Source organism: Bos javanicus, chromosome 25 (genome assembly GCF_032452875.1).
Source record: "Bos javanicus breed banteng chromosome 25, ARS-OSU_banteng_1.0, whole genome shotgun sequence".
Classification (NCBI taxonomy): Eukaryota; Metazoa; Chordata; class Mammalia; order Artiodactyla; family Bovidae; genus Bos; species Bos javanicus.
Window position 1 is genome coordinate 33,118,916 of NC_083892.1, and position 21,638 is coordinate 33,140,553.

At 56.0% G+C, this 21,638-nt stretch overlaps 1 protein-coding gene across 5 annotated transcripts; it reads right to left on the reverse strand.

Annotated features, from left to right (window-relative positions):
• Positions 1-667: 667 nt before the first annotated feature.
• Positions 668-17,422, reverse strand: LAT2 (linker for activation of T cells family member 2). Of its 5 annotated transcripts, none has more exons than XM_061401880.1 (13): positions 16,011-17,422; positions 11,706-11,823; positions 11,199-11,238; positions 7,499-7,542; positions 7,265-7,316; positions 7,003-7,040; positions 6,715-6,750; positions 6,603-6,633; positions 5,994-6,049; positions 4,623-4,685; positions 4,312-4,383; positions 3,721-3,843; positions 668-1,424 (listed from the first exon to the last, which is right to left on the reverse strand). In XM_061401880.1, exons 2-12 carry the CDS (start codon positions 11,803-11,805, stop codon positions 3,743-3,745), a joined length of 633 nt encoding a protein of 210 aa, XP_061257864.1. In that variant the 5' UTR covers positions 11,806-11,823; positions 16,011-17,422; the 3' UTR covers positions 668-1,424; positions 3,721-3,742. The 5 variants fall into 5 exon arrangements, with proteins under 5 accessions (XP_061257864.1, XP_061257862.1, XP_061257860.1 ...); XM_061401878.1 differs by having other exon boundaries at positions 11,706-11,831; positions 16,011-17,421; XM_061401876.1 differs by lacking the exon at positions 16,011-17,422 and adding an exon at positions 13,596-15,122.
• Between the last annotated feature and the right edge of the window lie 4,216 nt (positions 17,423-21,638).

Below are 21,638 nucleotides of genomic sequence, written 5' to 3' on the forward strand. Positions count from 1 at the left end.
CATGAGAGAACTGCCTGCCTCCTCAGTCTTACTTTTTGTCTGGAGCTTTGGGATCCTCGGGAAGCAAAGGGATGCCCGCGCCCATTTTTTTGTGACACCCCAGCTTCCCACACTCGATGGCGGGGCAGGAGCCCTCCCGCTGGGGCCTCACCACAGCCCTGCCGCACCTGTGCTCAGGCCTGAGCCGTCCTCCCCGCAGGTGAGGCTGGGCTGCAGGGCGTGAAGGGACGGGCGGCCAACAGCTGTGTTCTAGATGTTTTTTTTCCTCTCATTTCCAAACTTGCAGCATTAACTTCTCATGGAAAGAACTGTCTCATGTCTGATGAGACATCTGGAAAGAGGTTCTTGTCCCCAGCCTTCTCTCCAGATCTCAGAGTTTTGGGGTTGTTTTAAGTATTTCTTTGGCTGCACCAGGTCGCAGCATGCCGGATCATCCATCTTCTTTGTGGCACGCGGCACTTCTTTAGCTGCGACCTGCGAACTCTTGGTTGTGGCCTGGGGGATCCCTGACCGCGGGGATGGAACCCAGGCCCCCCGCACTGGGAACACAGCCTTAGTCGCTGGACCACCTGGGACGTCCCTCAGGCCCCTTTGTATGAAACAAGCCTGACCTTCGTGCCTTAGAAGATTCTAGTGAGGCGGGGAAAGCAGACAAAAAATCATGCTCTTAAATTGGAAATGTTTATTGAGACGTTTCAGTCGGAGGAGGCGCTTTGTCTCCCTGACTCTGGCTTCTCTGAGGCAGAAGGTCCCTCAGGCTCCCGCCTGTCCCATGAGACGGTCATGTTCCTGCCCAGTCAGCCGGGGCCCCGGCCACTCCTCCCCGCCTGCCCCTTCCGCAGTCTGCCCGCAGCGGACGCTCCCACGAGAGGTTCGCAAAGTTAGCCGCAGCTTCACCTCTGCTTTAGTTAACCAAGGCCCAGAGAAAGGAGCGCCAGGGCACCCCCAGCTGTCGAGGTGAAGTACATGTAATGCTTACAGGAGACAAGTTATTACACAACCTCTACCCTGAAATGCAAAATATTAAATACAACTCCACCTGCATAAATTAACTGTACAAGCTTATCCATCACGAAATCCCAGCAACCAACGTTAGTAAGCAATTTGGGATCAAAATCCAAAGCGAAAAAAAAGGACACAAACACCCATGTAGTACGAGGTTTTCAATGCGGGTAGGGGGACGCAGCTGTCCCCAGTTCTGGGCACGGGACCACGGCGGGAGCCGCCAGACCCCAGGCTTGCCCGTGGGAGCCGGTCAGAGGTTGGCTCCCTGTAACTGTCCTTTCCCAGGCCAGGTGCTGCGTGGCCAGCCCGCTGGTCCTCAGGACACGTTGATGCCCCTCCCAGGAGTGCAGCAGGGAGTGTAGAAGCTGAGCGGCTCTGGAGAAGGGGTCCTGGGGAGGCGATAAATGGTTCCCTGGCTCCTTCAATGAAGAGGAAACGTATTTGTTAAAGAGGGAAAGGTTTGCCTGGCCTGACTCTTTGTCCCCTTGGCCCCAGGAGGATACACAGCGATGGTCAGTGAGCAGAGAACCTGCCCATCAAACAAGCGTGTTTCTTATTCCAGGAGCTAGGAGCTTCTGCCTTTTTTTTTTTTTTTTTTTAGGTGAAAGGCTGGGGATCTTAGTTCCCCAGTCAGGGATTGAACCCCCATGGAAGCTCGGAGTCCGAACCACTGGACCACCAGGGAGGTGCCTGCTTTTTGTTTGAATACCTGAAGGGACTTGACCAGGGGTACCAGGCCCTAACTCCACTTTGCCCCCAGCCTTGCCTGGTGGCCCTTCCACCTACTCGAACACAGGGATTAGGTCTCCCCAGTCTTGTCAGGCCACTTTGGACACCAGCTTGTGGAGTTCAGACCTTGTGTGCGAGGTCGAGGGTATAAATTCCAGCCAGCCGGAGTCCAACCCCAAACTAGAGGCTCCCCGTATCATTTGTCAGACAGCGTACTCTAATTTCTTTCCTCTTAGGAACCTGCACAGCCTCTTTCCTCCTGCCCTCTCCCTGAATCCAGACGCAGGTCTCTTAACTCCCCACTTCGTACAACCCCCTGCATGGTATCTCCAACTTAGCAAGCCCAGACATAAACCAGCCTTGCCCACAAAACCTGCTCTGCTGGTCGCCTCCCTGATCTCAGTTGCTGATAGTGATGCCCTCTCCTTTGACTCGGGCAAACCTCCCAGGCCTCCTCAGTCCTCACTCCACCTGGCAGCTGACAAGCGGCACATCAGAGAGCCCCTTCAGCCGCACAAACGGTTTGCCCCCACCACGGCCTCCCGGGTTCCTGCCCTAAGGTACTGGCCTCCCTGCCTCCCCGTCCCTGTATTCACATCTCTACACAGTGGCGGGCAGTGATACCTGAGAAACATCAAGTCACTCTTACCCTGCTGAGCACATCCCCCATCTCAGAAAAAACCCAGCTGCTGGCCCTGCCCTCCACCTCTGCCACTCCCCCATCGCTCTGTTCTGTTCCCCTCTTGTCAGACTCAGGCTCCTGTCGGGGGTCCTTCCCTCCCCTAGAAGGGTGAGGAGGGGAGCTCTGAAAGACTTCTCTGCCTCCCAGCTTAAATGAGGGCACCCTCCTCTCCCCCACCACATTCCTCCTGCCTCTCCCCACTCCTAACATCTTAACTGCTCAATTTCCTTTCTCCCCTCCCCTCTCCTCCCTTCTCTTGTCTCGCCTCTCCTCTTCCAGCTAGTTTGCCTGTTTGCTCTCTCCCACCAGAATGGAAGTTCTAAGTGGACAGGGATTTATGTATCTTCTCTTTATCACTGTGTCCCCAGCCTCTAAGACAGGACTTGCCCCTGGCAGGTGCTCCCTAGTTGCGGGGTGAATGAATGAACTGTGGGCTCTGCCCTTTGGGCTTAAACGCCTGCAGCTGATCCTATTGCTGGTTTCTCAAACGGCCCAGGCCTGCCCCCAGTGTGACAGGCTTGCCCGTGTCCCCCAGATTGGGACTTCAGGCAGCCTTTCCAGGACCCTCGGGTCGACTCCCCTGTCCCGGAGGCAAGGCCGGGCTCCTACATCTTTGTACGTGTGTCCATCCCCTCCTCCGCGCACTCTAAGTGGGGACCGCGGCAGGTGGCTTGTCCTCTCTGTGCCTTGGGGGGCGCCAAGGGGTGGTGTGTGAGCACTTGGCACCATCACCAGCCCCCATCCCGCCCCATCCCTGCGTCCAACATGGGCACGTCACCCTGGTCCTGCTGCTGGTTTTTTTGTCTGTGCGGCTGTACCATGTGGCACGCGGGATCTTAGTTCCTCGACCAGGGATCAAACCCATGCTCTTTGCAGCGGCAGCCGGAGTCCTAACCACCAGACCACCTGGGAAGTCCCTGGCCCTGCTTTCTGTGTGGGTCTTGCGTGTCCCATCTAAGACACAGGTCCCAGTAGCTCCACGTTGCAAGCGAGGAAGTGGGTCACGGGAGGTTAAATCACCTTCCAAGGTTGCAGAGGCCCACCCAGACTCACCAGCCTGCCCTGCCTGACACCCCCGGGGCTGAGACTTTGTGTCTGCCGTAAATATGTCACCTCACCACGCCAGCCACAAGAGTTGGGGGTGGGCAGGGACTTGACGGGAGGTCCAGTGCCCCAAGAAGCCACCCCGTTTCAGCACCCGTGAGTGCTGTCCACAGCCCCTCCTGTGGCTCCTCCAGCCCCGGTGCTCTGCTTTTCCCTGGGGATGTGATCCCCCTCGTGCGGCCCACCAGCGGGGACCGTACCTTCCTCCAGGCACCTTCTTCCCTAGGCTTCGATGGCCGCCACATCCCCGTTCACATAATCAGGCTCCCCGTCCTCGTCTGGGCTTCCTGCCAGGGAAAGCGGTGCTTCCCGCGGGGCTGGCTCTGCGGATCCGTGGGCAGACGGTCAGAGGGTTCACATGGACACGCTCAGCCCGGCCCTATCTCTGCAGATGGTACCGTGCAGACCACGGGAAAGGCTACACTGCCTGGTGTGTCCGTCTCACCCTCTCTGGGATCTCCCGGCAGTCTGTCCCGCCCGGAGCAGGGCAGGTGCGATTCCATCCAAGCCACTGGACGGGCAGCAGGCCAGGAGGACCCAACCTCAGAGGCCACAGTGCTTCTGAAGGAGGTCCTGCCATGGTTGAGCCGCTGCAGCCGCTGATGCGCCAGAAGCTTCGCTGTGGGATCAGCTGGACGGGCCTCGGGGGAGCCCACCTGGCCTCATTCTCCCAGATCCCCTAAGTGCCCCTCTCTCCCCCTCCCCCTGACTGTGTGTCCTAGGGCGGCCCCCCTCCAATGCAAGCCAGCTGTAGGTGACCATTCGGGAATGCCTGGGCTCTGGCCACATACCCATGACTTTCTTGGACTCCCGCCACTGCTGAATGGACGCCGAGTTCTGATAATCCTCAGACCCCTCATCCCCTGCAGAGAGAGCACCAGGACAGGGGCTGGGGAAGGGACAGCCACCACGGCCATTCCTCAGGCCAGCGAGGTGCCGTGGCCGCCCCTCTAGGGGGGCAGCCTGCATCCTTCAGGTACTTGGCAGACCCTCGAGGGAGGGAGGGAGATCCAGGGACTGACGGGGCCTCCTCCCGGGACACGAGGTCTAGTACTGGTGAACCCTGCAGCGGGAGCTCCAGACCCCAGCAGTGCAACCTTACCTGATTCCATTCTCTTTGGCTTGCAGATGAGCACGTTCTCATAGGAATTGGTGTCATCGTCATCTGCCAGGAACAGGGGAGAGGGTGGGGGGTGCTGGTGGGTCCTGCGTGACAAGCCTGGCTCTTCCTCCCTCCCTCTGTCTCATCAAGCCCCCTCTAGGTCCCGCAGGGCCTCGAACATTCTCCTGGACAAGCTTCTTAATGGGCACAGGCCTGGCTCCGTGGCTTCCACCCTGGGCTCCTTCTGTCTTTCAGAAGCATTCCCCTGAATGCTCTGCGGAGGGGCAGGCCCACCATGGATAGTTAAGAGAAGGGAGACCCATCTCTATGCGGGCAAGAGGCGCCCCCGCTGGGGGCACAGGAGACAGGAACCTGCCTAACCCTTCAGGCAGTGGGGGCAGGCTGAGGATCCTCTGCCTGGGGGTCTAGGCTGGGTGTGGCATATCAGAGCCTGGTACCCTGGCTTTGCACCCCACCCCCACCCCCCAACGAGCAAGCTAAGCTCTAAACACTGCCTCACCCAGCTTCCATCTTTGTTAAAGAGGCTCTGAGAAGTGAGGGCTTTCCCCCCAATATAGGAGCGCAGCGGGGGAGAAGAAGACCTTCACTCCCACTCTAGCTCAGCCTAGGCGGGGATCCAGGCCTATGCCCCCTTCAGCAGGCACTGCCCACCCTCCTGTTCTGTAAAGCCAAGGTGTTAAGAGCCCAGGGTTCCAGCACCTTCAGGGCTGGCAGGGCTTGGCATCCTTCAAGCAAGTCTGCCCCTTCCAGGGCCTCCCTCCAAGGACCCATGTGTCCCCAGCCTTGAGGGAGGCCCTGAATGACAAGGGGATCAACCTACCCCCGGTCCCTGCCCTCAGCTCCCCTCTGCTCTCCGACTCTTGCTCCCTTCCATCCCTGCCCTCCTCTGCATCTCAGCTCCTGCCCACAGTGCCAGCCTCCTCAGTCCTCCTAGGTCCTCTATGGTCCTCCCTGATCCTCTCAGGTCCTCCTCAGTCCTCCCCCAGTCCTCCCCATCCTCCCAGGTCCTCCTAGATCCTCCCCATCCTCCTCCGTCCTCCCGGGTCCTCCCGAGTCCTCCCCTATCCTCGGTCCTCCCAGATCCTCCTCGGTCCTCCTCAGTCCTCCTCGGTCCTCCCCAAGTCCTTCTCAGTCCTACTAGGTCCTCCTCGGTCCTCTCCGATCCTCCCACAGTCCTCCTCGGTCCTCCTAGGTCTTCCCAGGTCCTTGCCATCCTCCCCAATCCTCCCTGATCCTCCCAGATCCTCCCCGGTCCTCGTCGTCCTCCCGGGTCCTCCGAACCCTCTCTGGCCCAGGCCCGAGGGTGTGGGCTCTGAAGCTGATCTGCCCTCGCTGCCTCCTCTGCCTCACCTTCCACGGGCTTCTGGAACGGATCGTAATTGTAATAGTCCGTGGAGGTGGGGTCTCTGACAAGAAAACACAGACACAGCACCAGCTGCGGGGCAGGCCCGTGGTGGGGGTGGGGGCTTCACGTGGGGGGCGGTGAGACCACGGCTGCCCCAGCCGTCGTCACTCCCCCGGGAGCCCGTGGGGGGCTCAGCCAGGGTCTCACCCCTGAGCCACCCTGGGGCTGAAAGCGTGGTGGCCTGGCTCCAGCCACCGTGCCGGGTGACTTTAGGCAAGTCGCCTCCCGCCCCAGAACCTCAGTTTGCCCAACAGGGAGCCCAGGAGGAGACGTCCTGGGGACCCTTCCTCTGGAGGGTCCGCCGACGCAGGATGAGCCCCGCCCACCCCAGACAGCCCCGCCCACCCAGACGGCCCCGCCCCCGAACAGGGCTGCGTCCCTGCCCCGGCCTTGTCCCCACGAAGCCGCGGTCCTCTGAGGAGCCACGGTGCTGCGGGGAGCCTGCCCGGGCCTGCGGGTTTCCAGGGCAGGAGGCCGTTCTCGAGGAAGGAAGCTGAGGGCGGGGCGGGTGAGGGCGGGGCGGAGGTGGCCAGGGCCCGCAGAAGGCCGCTCACATGTAGGCTTCCTCTGATCTGGGTCTGCTTCCTGCGGGAGGGGGCTAGAATCAGGCCGCGGCAGGGGCTGTGGGCCCGCACCGCAGCCCCCTCCTGCCCAGAACCCACCTACCTTTGCTGAAGTACTGGTACCTGGGGGATGAAGAATCTGGAAGAAAGTCCAGGCCAATTGGCTCAATGCTGGTTCCCCAGCCCGGAGCCCCTCCAGGTGTTTCCCACTCTTCACAGTGTCACACCTGCTGTCTGTCCCCTCGCCCCACTGGGCCAGCCATCAGGCCTCCCAGCCCAGCCGGCATGTCTCTCTGGGAAGGCCTCGTGCTTAGTACCTGTCTTACCAGGTATTCACCTGTCTCCATCCCACCTTGCCCCAGCCCCCACCCCTGTGTCCCAGGTCACTCACCCTCGAGGCTGGGGGAGAACCGCAACAGCTTGTCCTTCCTGCATGGGAGCGGGGCCAGGGCTGAGAAGCGGCTGGGAGGAGGCCCCCGGGGTTCCTGGGGGTCTGGAGCCCACAGCCCCCCTGGTGGGGCCCTCAGAATCAGAACTGGGGTTCTGAGGTCTGAGGAAGGAGCAGGGTCTTGGCCTGGGCTCCGCCAGGTGGGTACTCCCCAGGGCCCTCCTCATCACCTCCCTTGGGTGTGGGTTTGGGGGCTCATTCCTACCTTGTCAACTCCATGTTGGAGGCCGTGTCCCCGGGCCAGGCCTCCCTGACCACTGCAAAGGATGAAGGGATATTGGCTGGGCCCAAGACCAGCTGGCCGGTGTAGTCCCTTCATCCCATCACCCAGCCCGATCAGGCCTGGCCACAGCCTCAGAACAATGAGGACAAAAGGGATTTTGAGGCTGACACCCCCAACCCTGAGCCCAGCCTGGGACCCGTCTGCCAGGGGACTCACGGGTGTAGGTCCGGGCCACTGCAAAGCTCTGCTGATTCTCTTGCCTGGAAACACACAGAGCTGTGCTGAGTCAGGGCCTGGCTTCCCACAGCCCCAGGGACAGAGAGAACAGATGGACAGGGAGGGACAGACCACAGCGTGAGGGGGTGCTGCCAGCCCTCCAGGACTCAGATCCGGGGTGTCCTGATGCGTCTATACAGCTCCCCTGCCTGCCCACCAGGTGCCCACCCTTCTCGCACGGGCCTGGGCTGGAGCCAACCAGACACATAGACGGTCAGGAGGGCCTGTGGCAGGGCTGGGAGAGCTGCTCAGGGACTTGGTGGTGACTTCAACCAGGAGCAACAAAGAGGCTGCCCCCACCACCTACCACCCCAGGAATGTTTAAGATTCCTTTGAGAGCATGGCATGCTGGAGATGTTCAAACATGCCATTTATTCCCCAGTAATGGATGAGGCAACTTCAGGGCTTAGCAAACACAGCTAGGCATCTAACTATCACTTTCTTCCTTTCAAACAGAACCTGATTTATATTTAGACAATCACACACCCATCTATAAAGCTCTATTTCCCAATAAATGAACGACATCAAACTAAAAACCTTCTGCTCAGCCAAGGAAGTCATCGATGAAACCAAAAGACCATCTGCCGGGCAGGAGAAGCTATTTGCAAATGATATATCTGATAAGGGGTTAATGTCCCTTACAATATAATATAAAAACAACTCATAACAGCCAAAAAACAACCTGATTAACAAAATGGGCAGAGGAACTAAATAGACTTAGTTTTTTTTTTTCTAAAGAAGACTTATAAATGGCCAACAGATATGAAAAGATGTTCAACATCACTAATTATGAGGGAAATAAATGCAAATCAAAACCATGGTGAAGTTTCACCTTAGGCCTGATAGAACAACAATATATTACCAAAAAGGCAAGAAATCAAAAGTGTTGGTAAGGATGTGGAGGAAAGGAAACCCTTGTGTGCTATTGGGGGGAATATAAATTAGTGTAGTCACTATAAATTCAATATGGACATGCCCCAAAAACTAAGGATAAAACTACCATATAATCCAGAAATCCCACTTCTGGGTATTTATCTAAAGAATATGAAATAACTAATTTTAAAAGCTATATATAGTGCTGAAGAAGACTCTTGAGAGTCCCTTGAACAGCAAAGAGATCAAACCAGTCAATCATACAGGAAATCAACCCTGAATACTCATTGGAAGGACTGATGCTGAAGCACCAATACTCTGGCCACCTGATTCGAAGAGTCAACTCACTGGAAAACACCCTGATGCTGGGAAAGATTGAGGGCAGGAGGAGAAGGGGGAGGCACAAGATGAGATGGGTGGATGGCATCACCGACTCAATGAACTTGAATTTGAGCCAACTCTGAGACATAGTGAAGGACAGAGGAGCCTGGCACGTGGCAGTCCGTGGGGTTGCAGAGTCTGACACGACTTTGCAACTGAACAACAACAGAATATGTGCCCCTATGTTTGCTGCAGCACTATTTACGACAGCCAAGACACAGAGACAATCTAAGTGTCCATCAACAGGTAGATGAATGAGTAAGGAGGATGTGGCATATATACACCGTGGAATACTCTTTACCCATAAAAAGATAAAATCTTGCTATTTGTGACAACGTGGTTGGACCTTGAGGGTATTATGCTAAGTGAAATATGTCAGAGAAGGAAAAATTCAGTACGATTTCACTCATGTGTGAAATATAAAAAGCAAACAAATAACAAACGAACAAACCAAACAAACACTAACTCGTAGACACAGAGAGAAGAGTAGTGTTTACCTAAGTTGAGAGGGAAAATGGGTAAGGGGGATGAACTGTGTGATGACAGATGGAAGCCACAAGTTCGTTGGTCAGCTTGATATAAGGTGTACAGAAATAGAAATAAAATATTCTACATGTGAAACCTAAATAATGTTATAAACCAATGTTACTTCAATTGTTTTTTAAAAAAGACTCTATTTCCCAGCCTCCCTTACATGTAAGTGTGACTATGTAATTAGACTCTGGTTAATGATATGCAAGCCAAAACTGTTGGGCTTTCAGGAAAGCGTCTTAAAGGAGGCACTCCCAACTGGGATGCACCCTTTTTTGTCTTCCTTCTTCATTCTTACTGCTGCATGGAATGCAGAGATGAGGGCTGGAGCTTTAGCTGCCATTTTGGTCCATGAAGTACCTTTGGGAATGAATGCCACCACTAAGGTTAGTGGAGCAGATTAGCTAATTATAAAAGCCTTTTGGGTTTCTTCCATGGACCAGAATGGTGACCTGGTCCAGTCTTCCAGGAACTCCTGAGGGGTGAAAGTGATCTGATTTAGGAACAAGGCCCTAAATCCACAGAAGAGTCTGGCATGGAGCTGGGCCGGGCACAGGTAGGACTGAACCCAGTTGAGGTGGGGAGAGCCCAAGTCTCCCCTCTGATCTCCTCCTACTCAGGCCTTTTTTTCCACCTCCCACATGGGGAGGTTTAACTTGTGCCTCTGAGGATCTTCAGTTCTAAGATTAATCAGGGGCCTGGAGTGGGCAGGGACTAAGGGAGGAGAGGCGAGGGGAGATATTGAGGAACTTGCCTTGGGGCAGGGGGAGGGCACCAGGGGAGTCCAGTCCACCCTGCCCCGGTGGAGGTTGTGGGCTGGCGAGCCAGAGGACCAAGGGACCCCAAAAGGCTGGGAAGGTCCAGCCCCAGCCCCAGGAGTGGGCATGGATGGGAAAATTCTATTTTCAAATCTCACTGTGGTTTTTCAGTTGCAAAAGGAAATGAGAAGAGGGTGTGTGAGCGGGTTTGTATGTGAGTGCCTGCCCAGGCGTGCAAGCAGGCCCTGTGTGTGTGTGAGAAGTGCACGCATGAATGAGTGCTGGGGGAGCCAGTGGGTGTGCGTGGGCGTGCAGGCCTGTGCACGTGTGTGCACACAGGTCTCGGAGCCCTCCACCAGCACACCGCTGGCCGCAGCCCTCCTGCCGGGGTCCTGACACTCTGGGGTCAGTGACAGCGTTTCATCTCCCCTGACCACCGCTCTGCTTCCAGCTCTCCTGCGACTCCCCTTGGCCCTTTGGACAAAGGCCAAGGCCTCTGGCCACGGTCAAGACTCTCCTTCCTCCGAATTCAGCTCACTACTCTCAAGACATGTTCACTTCGGCTGCATCAACCCCAAGACGGTGTCCACCCCAGCCTTAAGTCAGTGATTGCCCACACTGTTCCCTCTCTCTCTGGAATGTCCCCCTTTCCCCTTCTGTCTCTCTTCAGATTCTTCCCGCCTCCTCCAGGAGGCCTTCCCTGATCCCCCCAAAGTTTCATGCCCACATTCTCTCTCAGACCCAGCACCTGGTCCCTGGTCCCTGTCCCTGCAATGGGAGGGCGGGATTCCTCTGTCAACCCCCCAGCACAGCCTAGTCCCCACTGGGCTGGGGTCACGGCGGGGATTTCTGGAGACGCTCCTGTGCTCGTTGGAGCGTGCCTCCCACCCTCCCCGACTAGTCTGGGGCAGGGTTTGGGCGGTCCCTGGGCACCCCCTCGCCCTCCCCTAAGTGCTGAGGACCCACTGGAGCCCGGCCTGGAGGAGGTGAGAGTGAAGGGGCGAGGGGTGGGGGTGGGGATGCCCGAGGGGAGGCCCAGAGGGACGGCCCCCGCCCAGGCAGGACACACGGCATCACCCGGCTGGGGAGACACTCACAGACTCCTCTGCTCATAGATTTTCTCAGACTTCTTTGCACCTGCAAGAGCAGGACCAGATTAGCCAGTTCCCCGCCCCCCGGGCCGGGTGGGAGCTGAGATCCGAGGCCCAACCATCTCCCCTGTTGCCCCGGGCAGGCCTCAGACCGGATATGGGGGCTGAGCCACTCATCGCTGGGGGGCCACCTGACCCTGGTGAGGTTTGCTCACCATTTACTTAGGAGAGTGGAACATGAAGGCAGACACTGCAGGCAGCCCAGCCCCCTCTCCCCTCCCTTGTCCGGCGCAATCCATGCGCAGACAGACGCCTTTGACTCCAGAGAACCAACACTCCCACTGAGTCAGACCCGTGGTCTTCAGAGAACGATCAGGGGACGGGTCCCTGGGTTTCACTTCTGCGCCCCCAGGCTTATCTGACTGCCCCTTCCAAGCAGCCGGGTCTGGGCCTGAGCGGCTCTCTGGGGACACCGCCTACTCCTCCCACAGGCCCACGACCCCCAGGCTTTACCTGGGCGGGAACAGCGCACGCACAGGCTGGCCGCTGCCCCCAGCAGCAGCAGCAGAGCCGCCCCCGGCCACAGCAGCTCCGTGTCCGCGCTCATGTCCATTCTGGGCCGCTCTTCTTCCTGCAGGGCTGCGACAGGGGGCACTGTGAGCCAGGGTAGGGGGCCGCAGGGCCGCCCCTGCTAGGAACCCTCCCCCCAATGTCCCCTGACAGCCCAGCGTCCCCTACCCTCCCTGCTCTGGGACCAGACGGGGACAGAACCAGCCCTGTCTGCTCATCTGACCCCAGACCCACACCTCGGGTCCCCCAGGGCCATCATCAAGTGCTGGAAGGTTCTGGAAACCTGCCTGTAAGCGCACACTCCCATGCACACCTTTGCTTAGTCCACCCAGCCACCCTGCGAGGGAGAGGCTCGAGCCATTTCACAAATAGAGAATCGGAAGCCCCAAATTCCACAGCTGCAAAGGGGAAAGGCAGGATTTGAATGCCAGCCTCCAGACCCTAGGAGCTTCCCAGCAAGTCCTAGTGATAAAGAAAACCTGCCTGCCAATGCAGGAGACATAAGAGACGAGGGTTCGATCCCTGGGTCAGGAAGATCCCGTGGAAGAGGGCACGGCAACCCACTCCAGTATTCTTGCCTGGAGAATCCCATGGACAGAGGAGCCTGGCAGGCTGCAGTCCACACAGTTTCGCAAGGAGTCGGACACGACTGAAGTGACCTAGCATGCATGCAAGCACTCCAGACCCTAATGCTTGTTCTGCTCTTTGATCCTGTCATGAAACCTCCTGTGAACCCAGCTTTGTTCCCCAAGCTCAGAATCCACTGCCCCTTCTACACTGGAGCCCCCATCCACCTTAGGGTGATTCTCTGCTCCCACCCAAGGCCTCCCGGGGAAGCTGGGGGTGCAATTTCCATTCCTAAAACGCCCGTCTATCCAGATGCTCTGGCTCCTCCTGTCCTGGGAGCTGGGAGGAGGGAGGTCAGGAAGGCTTCTCGGAGGAGGTGGGCCTGAGACCAGGAAGCGGCGAAGGGCGCCTGGGCAGAGAGGGACTTTGGCGGCTGGTGGAGGAACGTGCTGGGAGATGGGGTTAAGAGGCTGCTCTGTGGTCAGTGGCCGGTCCCAGCCTCCGGGCCTCAGCGAAGCCGCAGGCAGCCACCTAGCAAGGCCTGCTGAGTGCAAGTTCAGCCCTCTTGAGGGGCCCTCCAGGGAGATTTGTTGCAACTCTAAAGAGGCTCAGCCCCCTTTGCAAAGGCCAGTGACAGAGGGCAGCAGGGGTCCTGTGGGGCCTGTGCCCCACGGTGGGCGCATGGAGCCCATGCTACGGAGCATCCCCTCTGAACACCTGTGCCTCCCACCTCGGCCACCTGGGAGGAGGCTTCTCCTCGCTTCACAGCTGCGGGAGGTGAGGCTGAAGGAGGCCGGAGTTTTGTGCAGGCCTCCCCCCTCTTTCTGGCTGCCCCAGAGGCCTGCACCATACCCCGTGGCCCCGCTCACCACCCCAAGCTTCCTGAATCCCTGATTCAAAGATGACAGGGAATCTCCGTGCAGGGCCCAGCCTGGGTCAGCGGCCCGTCATGAAGAAGTTAGCTCTCTTTCCCGCAAATGCCAAGTGAGTCAGTAGGAATACCACCATTCCCAGACCTTGGGACGCAGTGGCCTCCACATAAGGAGAGAGGATGGATCGGTCACACCCCAGATATCGTTCCGGGAGGACCTCAGCTCCCCATCCTCTAGGGGCCGGGGCACCGTCTTCCCAGGCTGCATACCCCCCGCCCTCCCCAGACCTCCCTCTGGTCCAGGGCCGCCTCCCTCTTGGGCCTCCAGCCAAGGCCCAAGTCCATCCAGGGCTGCTGAGGTTGGGAGCCCCTAGTCTTGGACAGGGGACCCCTACCTGTATCTCAGGGTCTCTTGGCCTCACTTTTCTCATCTGTAAAACTGGGATCAACCAGGGCCTTCCTCCAACAGTTGTGGGGATTTCACACACATCCAGCCTGGACCACAGTCAGGGTTTCAGGAAGAGAAACTTGCTGAGTGTCACACTTCCGGCCAGCTGGTTTGGACAGTTCCCTCGAGCGCCCATCCTTGACACATTTATCTTTGGGTCAAGACGAAGGCTCTTTCTGCCCCCAAGGAGGTTTGGGGGTAGACCCACGGGGGGTTACTCCCATGGGACAAGGGTCTGGCACTGGCCACCCTTGGGGTCTGCTTGAGACCCCACAGGCAAGTCCACACACTCAGCTTGGCATTTGAGGCCCAAGGATCTGGGCTGCTGAGCTCTGCTGCCCTCCCTCCCTGAGGAACCCCGACCACCAGAAAGTGCTCTTGCTTCCTGGCTCTGCTGTTCGGGGATAAGCCGCACAGTCAGGCATGCCCCTAGCCCTGGTCTGTCTTCCCCCCGCCTGGCACTGAGTGAGGGAAGGGGGCAGGGCATGAGAATACAAATTCTGCCCCAGCAGCTGAATCCAAATGCCACCAGTCACCCTGTTAAATGGGGGGAAAAAATGACACGCAACCCTCGGGTTCATCATAGGAGGCCCAGCACTGAGATGACACCCGGAGGTGCTGCTGATGGCTGGCGTGGGGCACATTTGGCTGTGACCTCTGTGACTTGTCATCATCACGGTCCCTGCGGGATGGGAAGGGGTTAGCTGCATCCTGGCTGGATGGCCTGCACTGGACAGCCTGGGGCAACCCTGCCTGAAGCCCTCCATGCCTGCTCCCCCAGACACACAAGCCTGAGCCTGCCCCAGGCAGGCGTCGTGCTGGGACCCTGGGAGACCCTGGGATCTGAAGGCGAGCGTGGCTGTTGCCCCCAGCCCCGCAGTTGTCACAGAGCCACACAGCATCGCCTCGGAGAGGTCGGCTCCTTTTTCTCCAAGGGAGGAGAGGGCGGCCCAGAGAGGTGAGCACTCTGCCCAAGGTCACACAGCTGAGCAGTCACAGGGCCAAGATCCGTACTCAGGGCAGGTAGACTCTAAGGCCTACACTCCTTCCCGTAAATCCTTTTTTAAATTACATTTTTTTAAAGAATCACACAATATGGCTTTTAAAAGATTCATTTGGAAAAAAAAAATAAAAGATTCATTTGAGGAAGAAACTAGGGCTGCCTCTTCCCCGAGACCAAGACTGACTCAATTGGTCCTCTGCTTGTTTTCCCACCCAGGTCTGAGAACAGGCGGGGCGGTGGCAGGGGGAAGGAGAGGGGCTGGGCCCCCGCAGCACCAGGAGGGGCCCCAGGGGCCAGGCCGCGCTGGGTGGAGTGGGGAGGGGAGAGGAGGCCGCCGCAGCCCCAGGCCTGCCGGCCAAAATAGCAGAAAGGGAAGTGGGCAGTTTTCAGATGAACAAGGTTTGCAACAAGCCCATGGCGGAAGAGCTCTCAGGGTTGGGCTGAGCAGCCCCAGGACCCAGGCTCCCGCCCCCAAAGGCCCTTGGCGACCCTCCTGTCCAGCCCCCCAGCCCTCCTCTGGCTATGGATGGGAAAACTGAGGCCCGCCGGGGTAGGGATGGAGTCAAGAGGTTTCCATCCCAGCCCTGGGAAGGCTTTATCTGCTGGGCTCTACTCTGTTTCCCCAGAGAACCTTGGCCTTCAGATGAGGCTGACCAGAGGTCTCTAATGGAGGTGCTTAATGCTCAGGCGCTGGTGCAGGGCCCCGGGGAAGCTCCTGTTCTGGGCAGGGGAAGGGGAAGGCTATGGCCTCCTGTTGACAGAGCAGGGCACTGGGAGCGCCCCAGGGCCTGTAGTTTCTCGACCCCCCCAGCAGGGACCTGGTGGCCAGGCTGGGGGCTGGGTGGGGCGGCCCGGACAGCTCTTCCTCAGGGCCTGGGGCAGGACCTCGGCCTGCTCGCCCGGAGCGCCTTTCCCATCCTCCCGTAGTTCCGCGGCAGGGTATTTACAGTCCCATTTTACAGATGAAGAAACCAAAGCTTCTGAGCCCCCGGGAGCCCTGTCCTGGCCCCTCAGCCGTCTCTGGAAGTGGTGGGACCACCCTGGGTGCTTCCCAGGGCTGTGCAGGCTGGGCCGGGGAAGGCGAGGGCAGGAGAGGGGCCAGAGCCCCAGAAACAACTGCCCCCGGGTGCTGCAGGGGCTGGGGCAAGGGGCTCCTAGCCGGGGGGGGGGGCACCAGGACAGGGCGGGGGCTAAGGAAGGAGGTGTGGGGTGTCCTGGTTTCTTCCCGGCCCACCCAGTGGGCAACCAGATGCTCCTGCCAGGACACCAGGGCCTCTCCCATCCCCCCGGGGTGTCAGGGGGCAGCCTCAGGCCCCTGGCCTCAGGCCCAGGCTCCAGGTACCCCTGGGAAAGGCTTACCTGAGAGCGGGGGGCCTCCTCACTGCGGCCACCTCATCCTGAGTACGCACACCTGCCCGAGCCGATGCCAATGCCAGACACTGGCGGGCAGCAGGCAGGGCGACGGGCTTCCTGTCAGCCACTGAATCAGCCTTCACACATCCGCTGCTCTGCCGGACAGGCCCCGCTTGCAATAGACGGAGGCGGGGAGACACAGAGACAGAGAGAGACGGAAGACATGGAAACACAAACGCACGCAACGTGCACGCTGAACACACACGCGTGAACCCGTCTCAGGGAGGAAGAGACACACAGAGAGACAGGAGAAAGGGAATGAAGAATGAAACGGGGGTGCTTGCACAGACACACACAGGCGGCCAGAGAGTAAGACACGAACACACTAAACACACACACAGAAATACACGTCCACACTAAAATACGCACACACACACACACACAGAAAACCAGACACACACACACACACACACAGAAATACACGTCCACACTAAAATACGCACACACACACACACACACACAGAAAACCCGAGAGACACACACACACACAGAAATACACGTCCACATTAAAATACGCACACACACACACACACAGAAAACCCGAGAGAGAGACATACACACACAGAAATACACGTCCACACTAAAATACGCACACACACACACACACAGAAAACCAGACACACACACACACACACAGAAATACACGTCCACACTAAAATACGCACACACACACACACACACAGAAAACCCGAGAGAGAGACATACACACACAGAAATACACGTCCACACTAAAATACGCACACACACACACACACACAGAAATACACGTCCACACTAAAATACACACACACACACACAGAAAACCAGAGACAGAGACACACACACACAGAGAAAGAGATACACATGCTAAAGAAAGAGAAACAGACACACACCAACACACAGAGATGCATGGCAGACGCATGCCAGGGCAGACACAACGAACAGCTAGAGGCAAAGACAGATGGACGGAGTGGACAGACACCGGCACCAGAGGAAGGGAGACCCAGGTGAAGGGCAGAAGGAAGGACATGCGTGACCGCTCCTCCAGGCCCCCTTACTCCCATTTTCCAGATGAGGCTCATAGAGGTGCAGAGCTGGCCACTCCCTCCACCTGCTGCCCCAGCATCCGGCCGTAGAGGTGAGGAGGTGCTGGACAGGTGGCCGGGTCCCCCAGCACCTCCTGTTAGTGGTCATCGAACAACTTGCCCAAGGCCACTGAACTCTTACCCACCTGCTAGGGGCCCCAGGGAAGCCCACAGGGTCGCACCTCAAGCCCGCATCTGTCTGGCATCTCGGAGCCTGAGCTCCCCAGCTCTGGGCCCCCCTCTGCTGGGACGGGGCTTCTCTTCCCGTCCAGTCCAGCCCTGCCAGGGGCCCAGTGGGAAGCAGAACAGAACCGCCAGGGCTGGGTGCTCACTGCTGCCACCCTGTGGGGGAGAAGGGTGGCGCGGGGACCTGGGCTACCTCGTGGGCCCTGAGCGCTGGCTGTCCTCACCCCTGCAGGTGCGGGCAGCAGGGCTAAAGCCAACCTCACCTGACTCCCAAACCTGCGCCTGAGAACCGCGGCTGCCTCCCTCGTTCCATGTGGGGGCAGCGCTACGCGTAAGTCCCTTGGCAACTCTTGCAGGAAGACCTTCGTTTTCTTGGGCAAGCTGGCTGGAGGCTGAGAGGCTAAGCTGGGTTTCAATCCAGACCCCAAAGCCTGTTGTCTTTTCACCACTCGTGGGTTCAGGGGCTCGCTGGGACCGCCCGCCCGGCCCCTCCTCACCCACTGGGACAAGTCTGTGTTGGTTCCCATCCAACCCTGGGCTGTGTGCTTGTCCAGGTTTCTCCATCTGCAGAGAGGGACAGAAGGGCCGTGTCTAGTGGGAATTGAGCTGTTTCACATGCTGGCTTCTGTCAAGGGCCTTCTTATTTATGGAGGATGCGGAGTTGACTGCTGACTGCCAGCAAAGCCTCGGGGTCCGTCCACCGTGGCACCCAGGATCCTCTCTGAGCCCATTTTCCATCTATAAAAACAAGGGTCTCTCAACCCAAAGACCCTTTTTGAAATTGAGTGGGAGGAGGAGCCACTCAATCTGAATCCATTCCTGAATCCAGGAGCCTCCACTGCCCGCTTTTAGGCAATTCTGAAATTCCTCAAAGTTCTATTTTATTTATAGATCATTCAGATGTGAGTTAGAAAATAAGTTTTTAAAAACTAGACATTTCAACCCCTCTCCACCATTAGCCATTTTGTGTCCAGTTGTATAAATACCAGTGTCCCCCACTGTTTTTTCAACTCAGTGGTTTCTGGTGTTTAAGTTGTGACAAAATACAGGTCACATAAAATTTACCATTTTTACCACTTCTAAGTGGGCAACTCAGAGGCATTAATTATTCAGTTTCGTACAACCATCACCACCGTCTTGTCTTCATCACTCCAAACAGGACTGTCTGGCTTTTCCGCTCACAGCTGAATGTCAGCTGTGTGCACAACCGTCACAGAAGCAAGCTAAGTAGTAACACAGCAGTTCTAAGAACTTAAGTTCTAACGCTGACGCTGAGAATCTTCTGGGGTCATACGTCCTTTCAAGGCTGATGGGAAGTCATGGATTTTCTTCAGGTATATGCACATAGAGAAGCATATACAACATTCTAGAAGCCCCTGGAGCCTGTCTATAAAGCTGCTGCCACTTACGATTCAAACGAGAATCACTCCTGCCCCCTCACGCCCAGGCATATGTGGCATTTATCTTTGGTCATGAGCTCACTACCCAGCGGAACCAAGAATATTCCCTCATTCTTCTGCCTTCCCCACAACGAAGTGATGTTTTTGTCATCTGTGTATTTTAGCCTTCAAAGTACTTTTTAAAGATTGAAGTATAGTTGACTTACACTGTTATAACTTTCTGCTGTACAGCAAAGTGATTCAGTTATACATACACATTTCTAAAAAAAAAATCCTTTTCCATTATGGTTCATCATAGGATACTCAATTTAGTTCCCTGTGCTATACATAGTTAAAAGACTTTGTTTTCTATTCTGTATATAGGTATTTGTAAAGTGTTTTGTGTGTGTGTGTGTGTGTGTGTGTATAAAATTAACACAGCAGTATGGCTGTTATTTCTCTTGGGTGGATCTCTGGGAGAGGAACTGCTGGGCTAGAATGTGGGACCATTCAATTTTCGGGCTAATGCTCATTTCAAATTAATTCCCACAGTGGCTGTACTCACTGACTCTCACTTGTAACATGTGAAGACCCACAAACTTGCCAGCAACTGGTTTGTCAGGCTTCTCCATCTTTGCTGTTTGGATGGGCGTAAAATAGTATTTTCTTTGTCGTCCTGATGCAGGTCCTTGACTGCTCATGAGGCTGAGCACTTTATTTCCTCTTCTGTGAAATGCCTGTTCACTGGTGCTTAGTTTTCCATTGAGTTCTTGTTCTCTTACCAATTTGCAGGAAATCTTCATATACTTCATGTGTTTTTAGTTTGTAACATCGTCATTTATATTTTGAAATATTACTTAAAAAAATCTGCTGAGTATATTCTGTATTTCAGGAGTGTAATGCACGTGAGAGACTTCTACCAATTCCAAGGAATCCTGGTGCTACTTACAGAACCCTTCAGTGACCTGGAAAGCATCTCTCATCTCCCTGCCTCCCTATCCTGCTTAGAAAAGATGTTTCCAGGCCAGTAATGATTTTATTGCCTTCTGTCCCATGGTGAACAGGTACAGGAAACATTTTCTCAAAGTTCCTGAACTGAAAACCAAAGAGCCCACCACTGCAAAGGAGCACGCTTTTGTTTGTATATTTAATATTTTACAGTTAGAGTGTGGTTACAGATGTGGGAAGAGATTAGTTATAGGTTATAATTAAATAAAGTCTTTCATTATTCTGGCTCATTCTCATGACAAAAAACTGCAAAAGGAAAACTCTTAGATACTAGATGTGTTTTTAACCCTGTTAGCCTCAAATAAAAAGCAACACAAACATCTCAATGGTGTTAAAGATTGGCCAAGAAAATGCAAAAGACAGAGCAAAGCTCTTCACCAATAAGGGCAGAAGTGGCCAGGCCCAGGGGCCCAGAGTAGCCTGCTGTCCGCCCAGCCTCCCCTCAGGGGAACCTTTTAGGGCGATTCACTGCCCTACAGGCTGAGCAAACTGGGGAGGGTGGGGAGAACCAGGAGAGCCATCGGTGACATCAGAAAGGTCAGGACGTGATCTATCGGGCTCCCTCCCTGACGTCCCTACAAAAGCGCTGGTGAGGAGTCCCTCTTTGCTGAGAGCACCGGCAGCTGAGCCGGAAACAGCTCGCTGACTCCATCCTCCAGGGGGCTAAGCAGCCCCGCTGACAGCATGGGGCCATCAGGTCCTAGTGAGGCTGCCATTCCGAACACTGAACCCCGTCGTGGCGCAAGTGACCCTGCACAACCTCAACAGCCATTTGGAATTTGAGGTCTGAAGGGAAGCCAAAGTGTACTCGAAGTGCAACTTATGAAGAGATTAATTACAGTAGGGTTGTTTTAAAAAAAACAAAAAAGCAAGCAAACAGTATCTAGAGGTTGCATTGCACCGTCTCCTGACATAGCAAAGAAACACTGTTTCTAGCGGGTCTCGAGCCAGAGTGGCTTTACAAAACTCAAGAGAATCAGTTCTTCTAGACTTAATCTCTACCAAGAAATTTCCTTCTCGGAAAGAACCAGGCTAATCCTTAGTAATCACAAATTGAGAGGGAACGCTAGGTACAACTTCACAACCCCGTCCTTCTACATACAGCCCTCCTGACCACTGCCCTCTTTCTGCTCCCAGCTCACCGGGACCTCCCTGAAGGAACATTAGAGACAGGATGGGAAACTCAGGCTTCTGGAAGCCTGCTGTGGAAACTTGTCCTCTCCTGGGACCTGGAGAAACAATCCGGCCTCTTGACAAAATGGACTCCGAGTTAAGAACATTCTTAGAAACTTGAACCCCTTATTAAAAGGGCCTCACTTGGCGCTCTACTAAAATCGGTTTCTCTGAAGCCAGTTCAAGAATAGCAGAGAGAAACCATATGTCAACGATCCGTCTGAACTGACCTGTGGAACATTCACATAGTTAGTACAAATATTTGCGAAACTGACCCTATTTATTCAGGTGCTTATTTGGGGGAAAGACATACCTTCGATGCAGGTACTAAAATGATTTTCAAAAAAAAAATAAAACGATTTTCGTGGTCTCTAAAAATGGTGCTTGTGAAGAAGCGACCACTGCAGTTACAGTCGCATCTGGGGGAGGCAGAGTCAGCTGCAGTCTCATTTCAATCACAAGAAACCTCTGAACGGCTGACAGACCTAGAGGACCCTTCTGAGGTCCACGGGTCTGCAGACGGAATCCGTGGGAAGGCTTCTCATCATCAGACTTGGTTTTCAAGCCCCTGCCCACCAGTTCCAGGAAACCCCTCCAGGAGACCAAGTCCCACTTGCTTAACTCTGGGCAGAGGGTTTTCAGCCTCAGGGACGCTCCCGCTCCCCTCTGAACGAAAACACCAGCTGACGTCAAGTCCTCTTGCTGGGGAGCCGCTGAAGTCAACAGTCGCTCAGGCACTTGCTGGAACACACCCACCCTCCCCG

Bases quoted from the DNA above. Each gene is read 5' to 3' on its own strand.
- LAT2 (XM_061401876.1), bottom strand. From the start codon at position 13,631: ATGAGAAAAGTGAGGCCAAGAGACCCTGAGATACAG. The intron at 4,686-5,993 runs GTGAGGCAGAGG...TGTTCCTGGCAG, and splicing joins GTTCCAGAAGCCCGTGGAAG to ATGACGATGACACCAATTCC. The intron at 3,844-4,311 runs GTATGTGGCCAG...ACGGATCCGCAG, and splicing joins GGAGTCCAAGAAAGTCATGG to AGCCAGCCCCGCGGGAAGCA.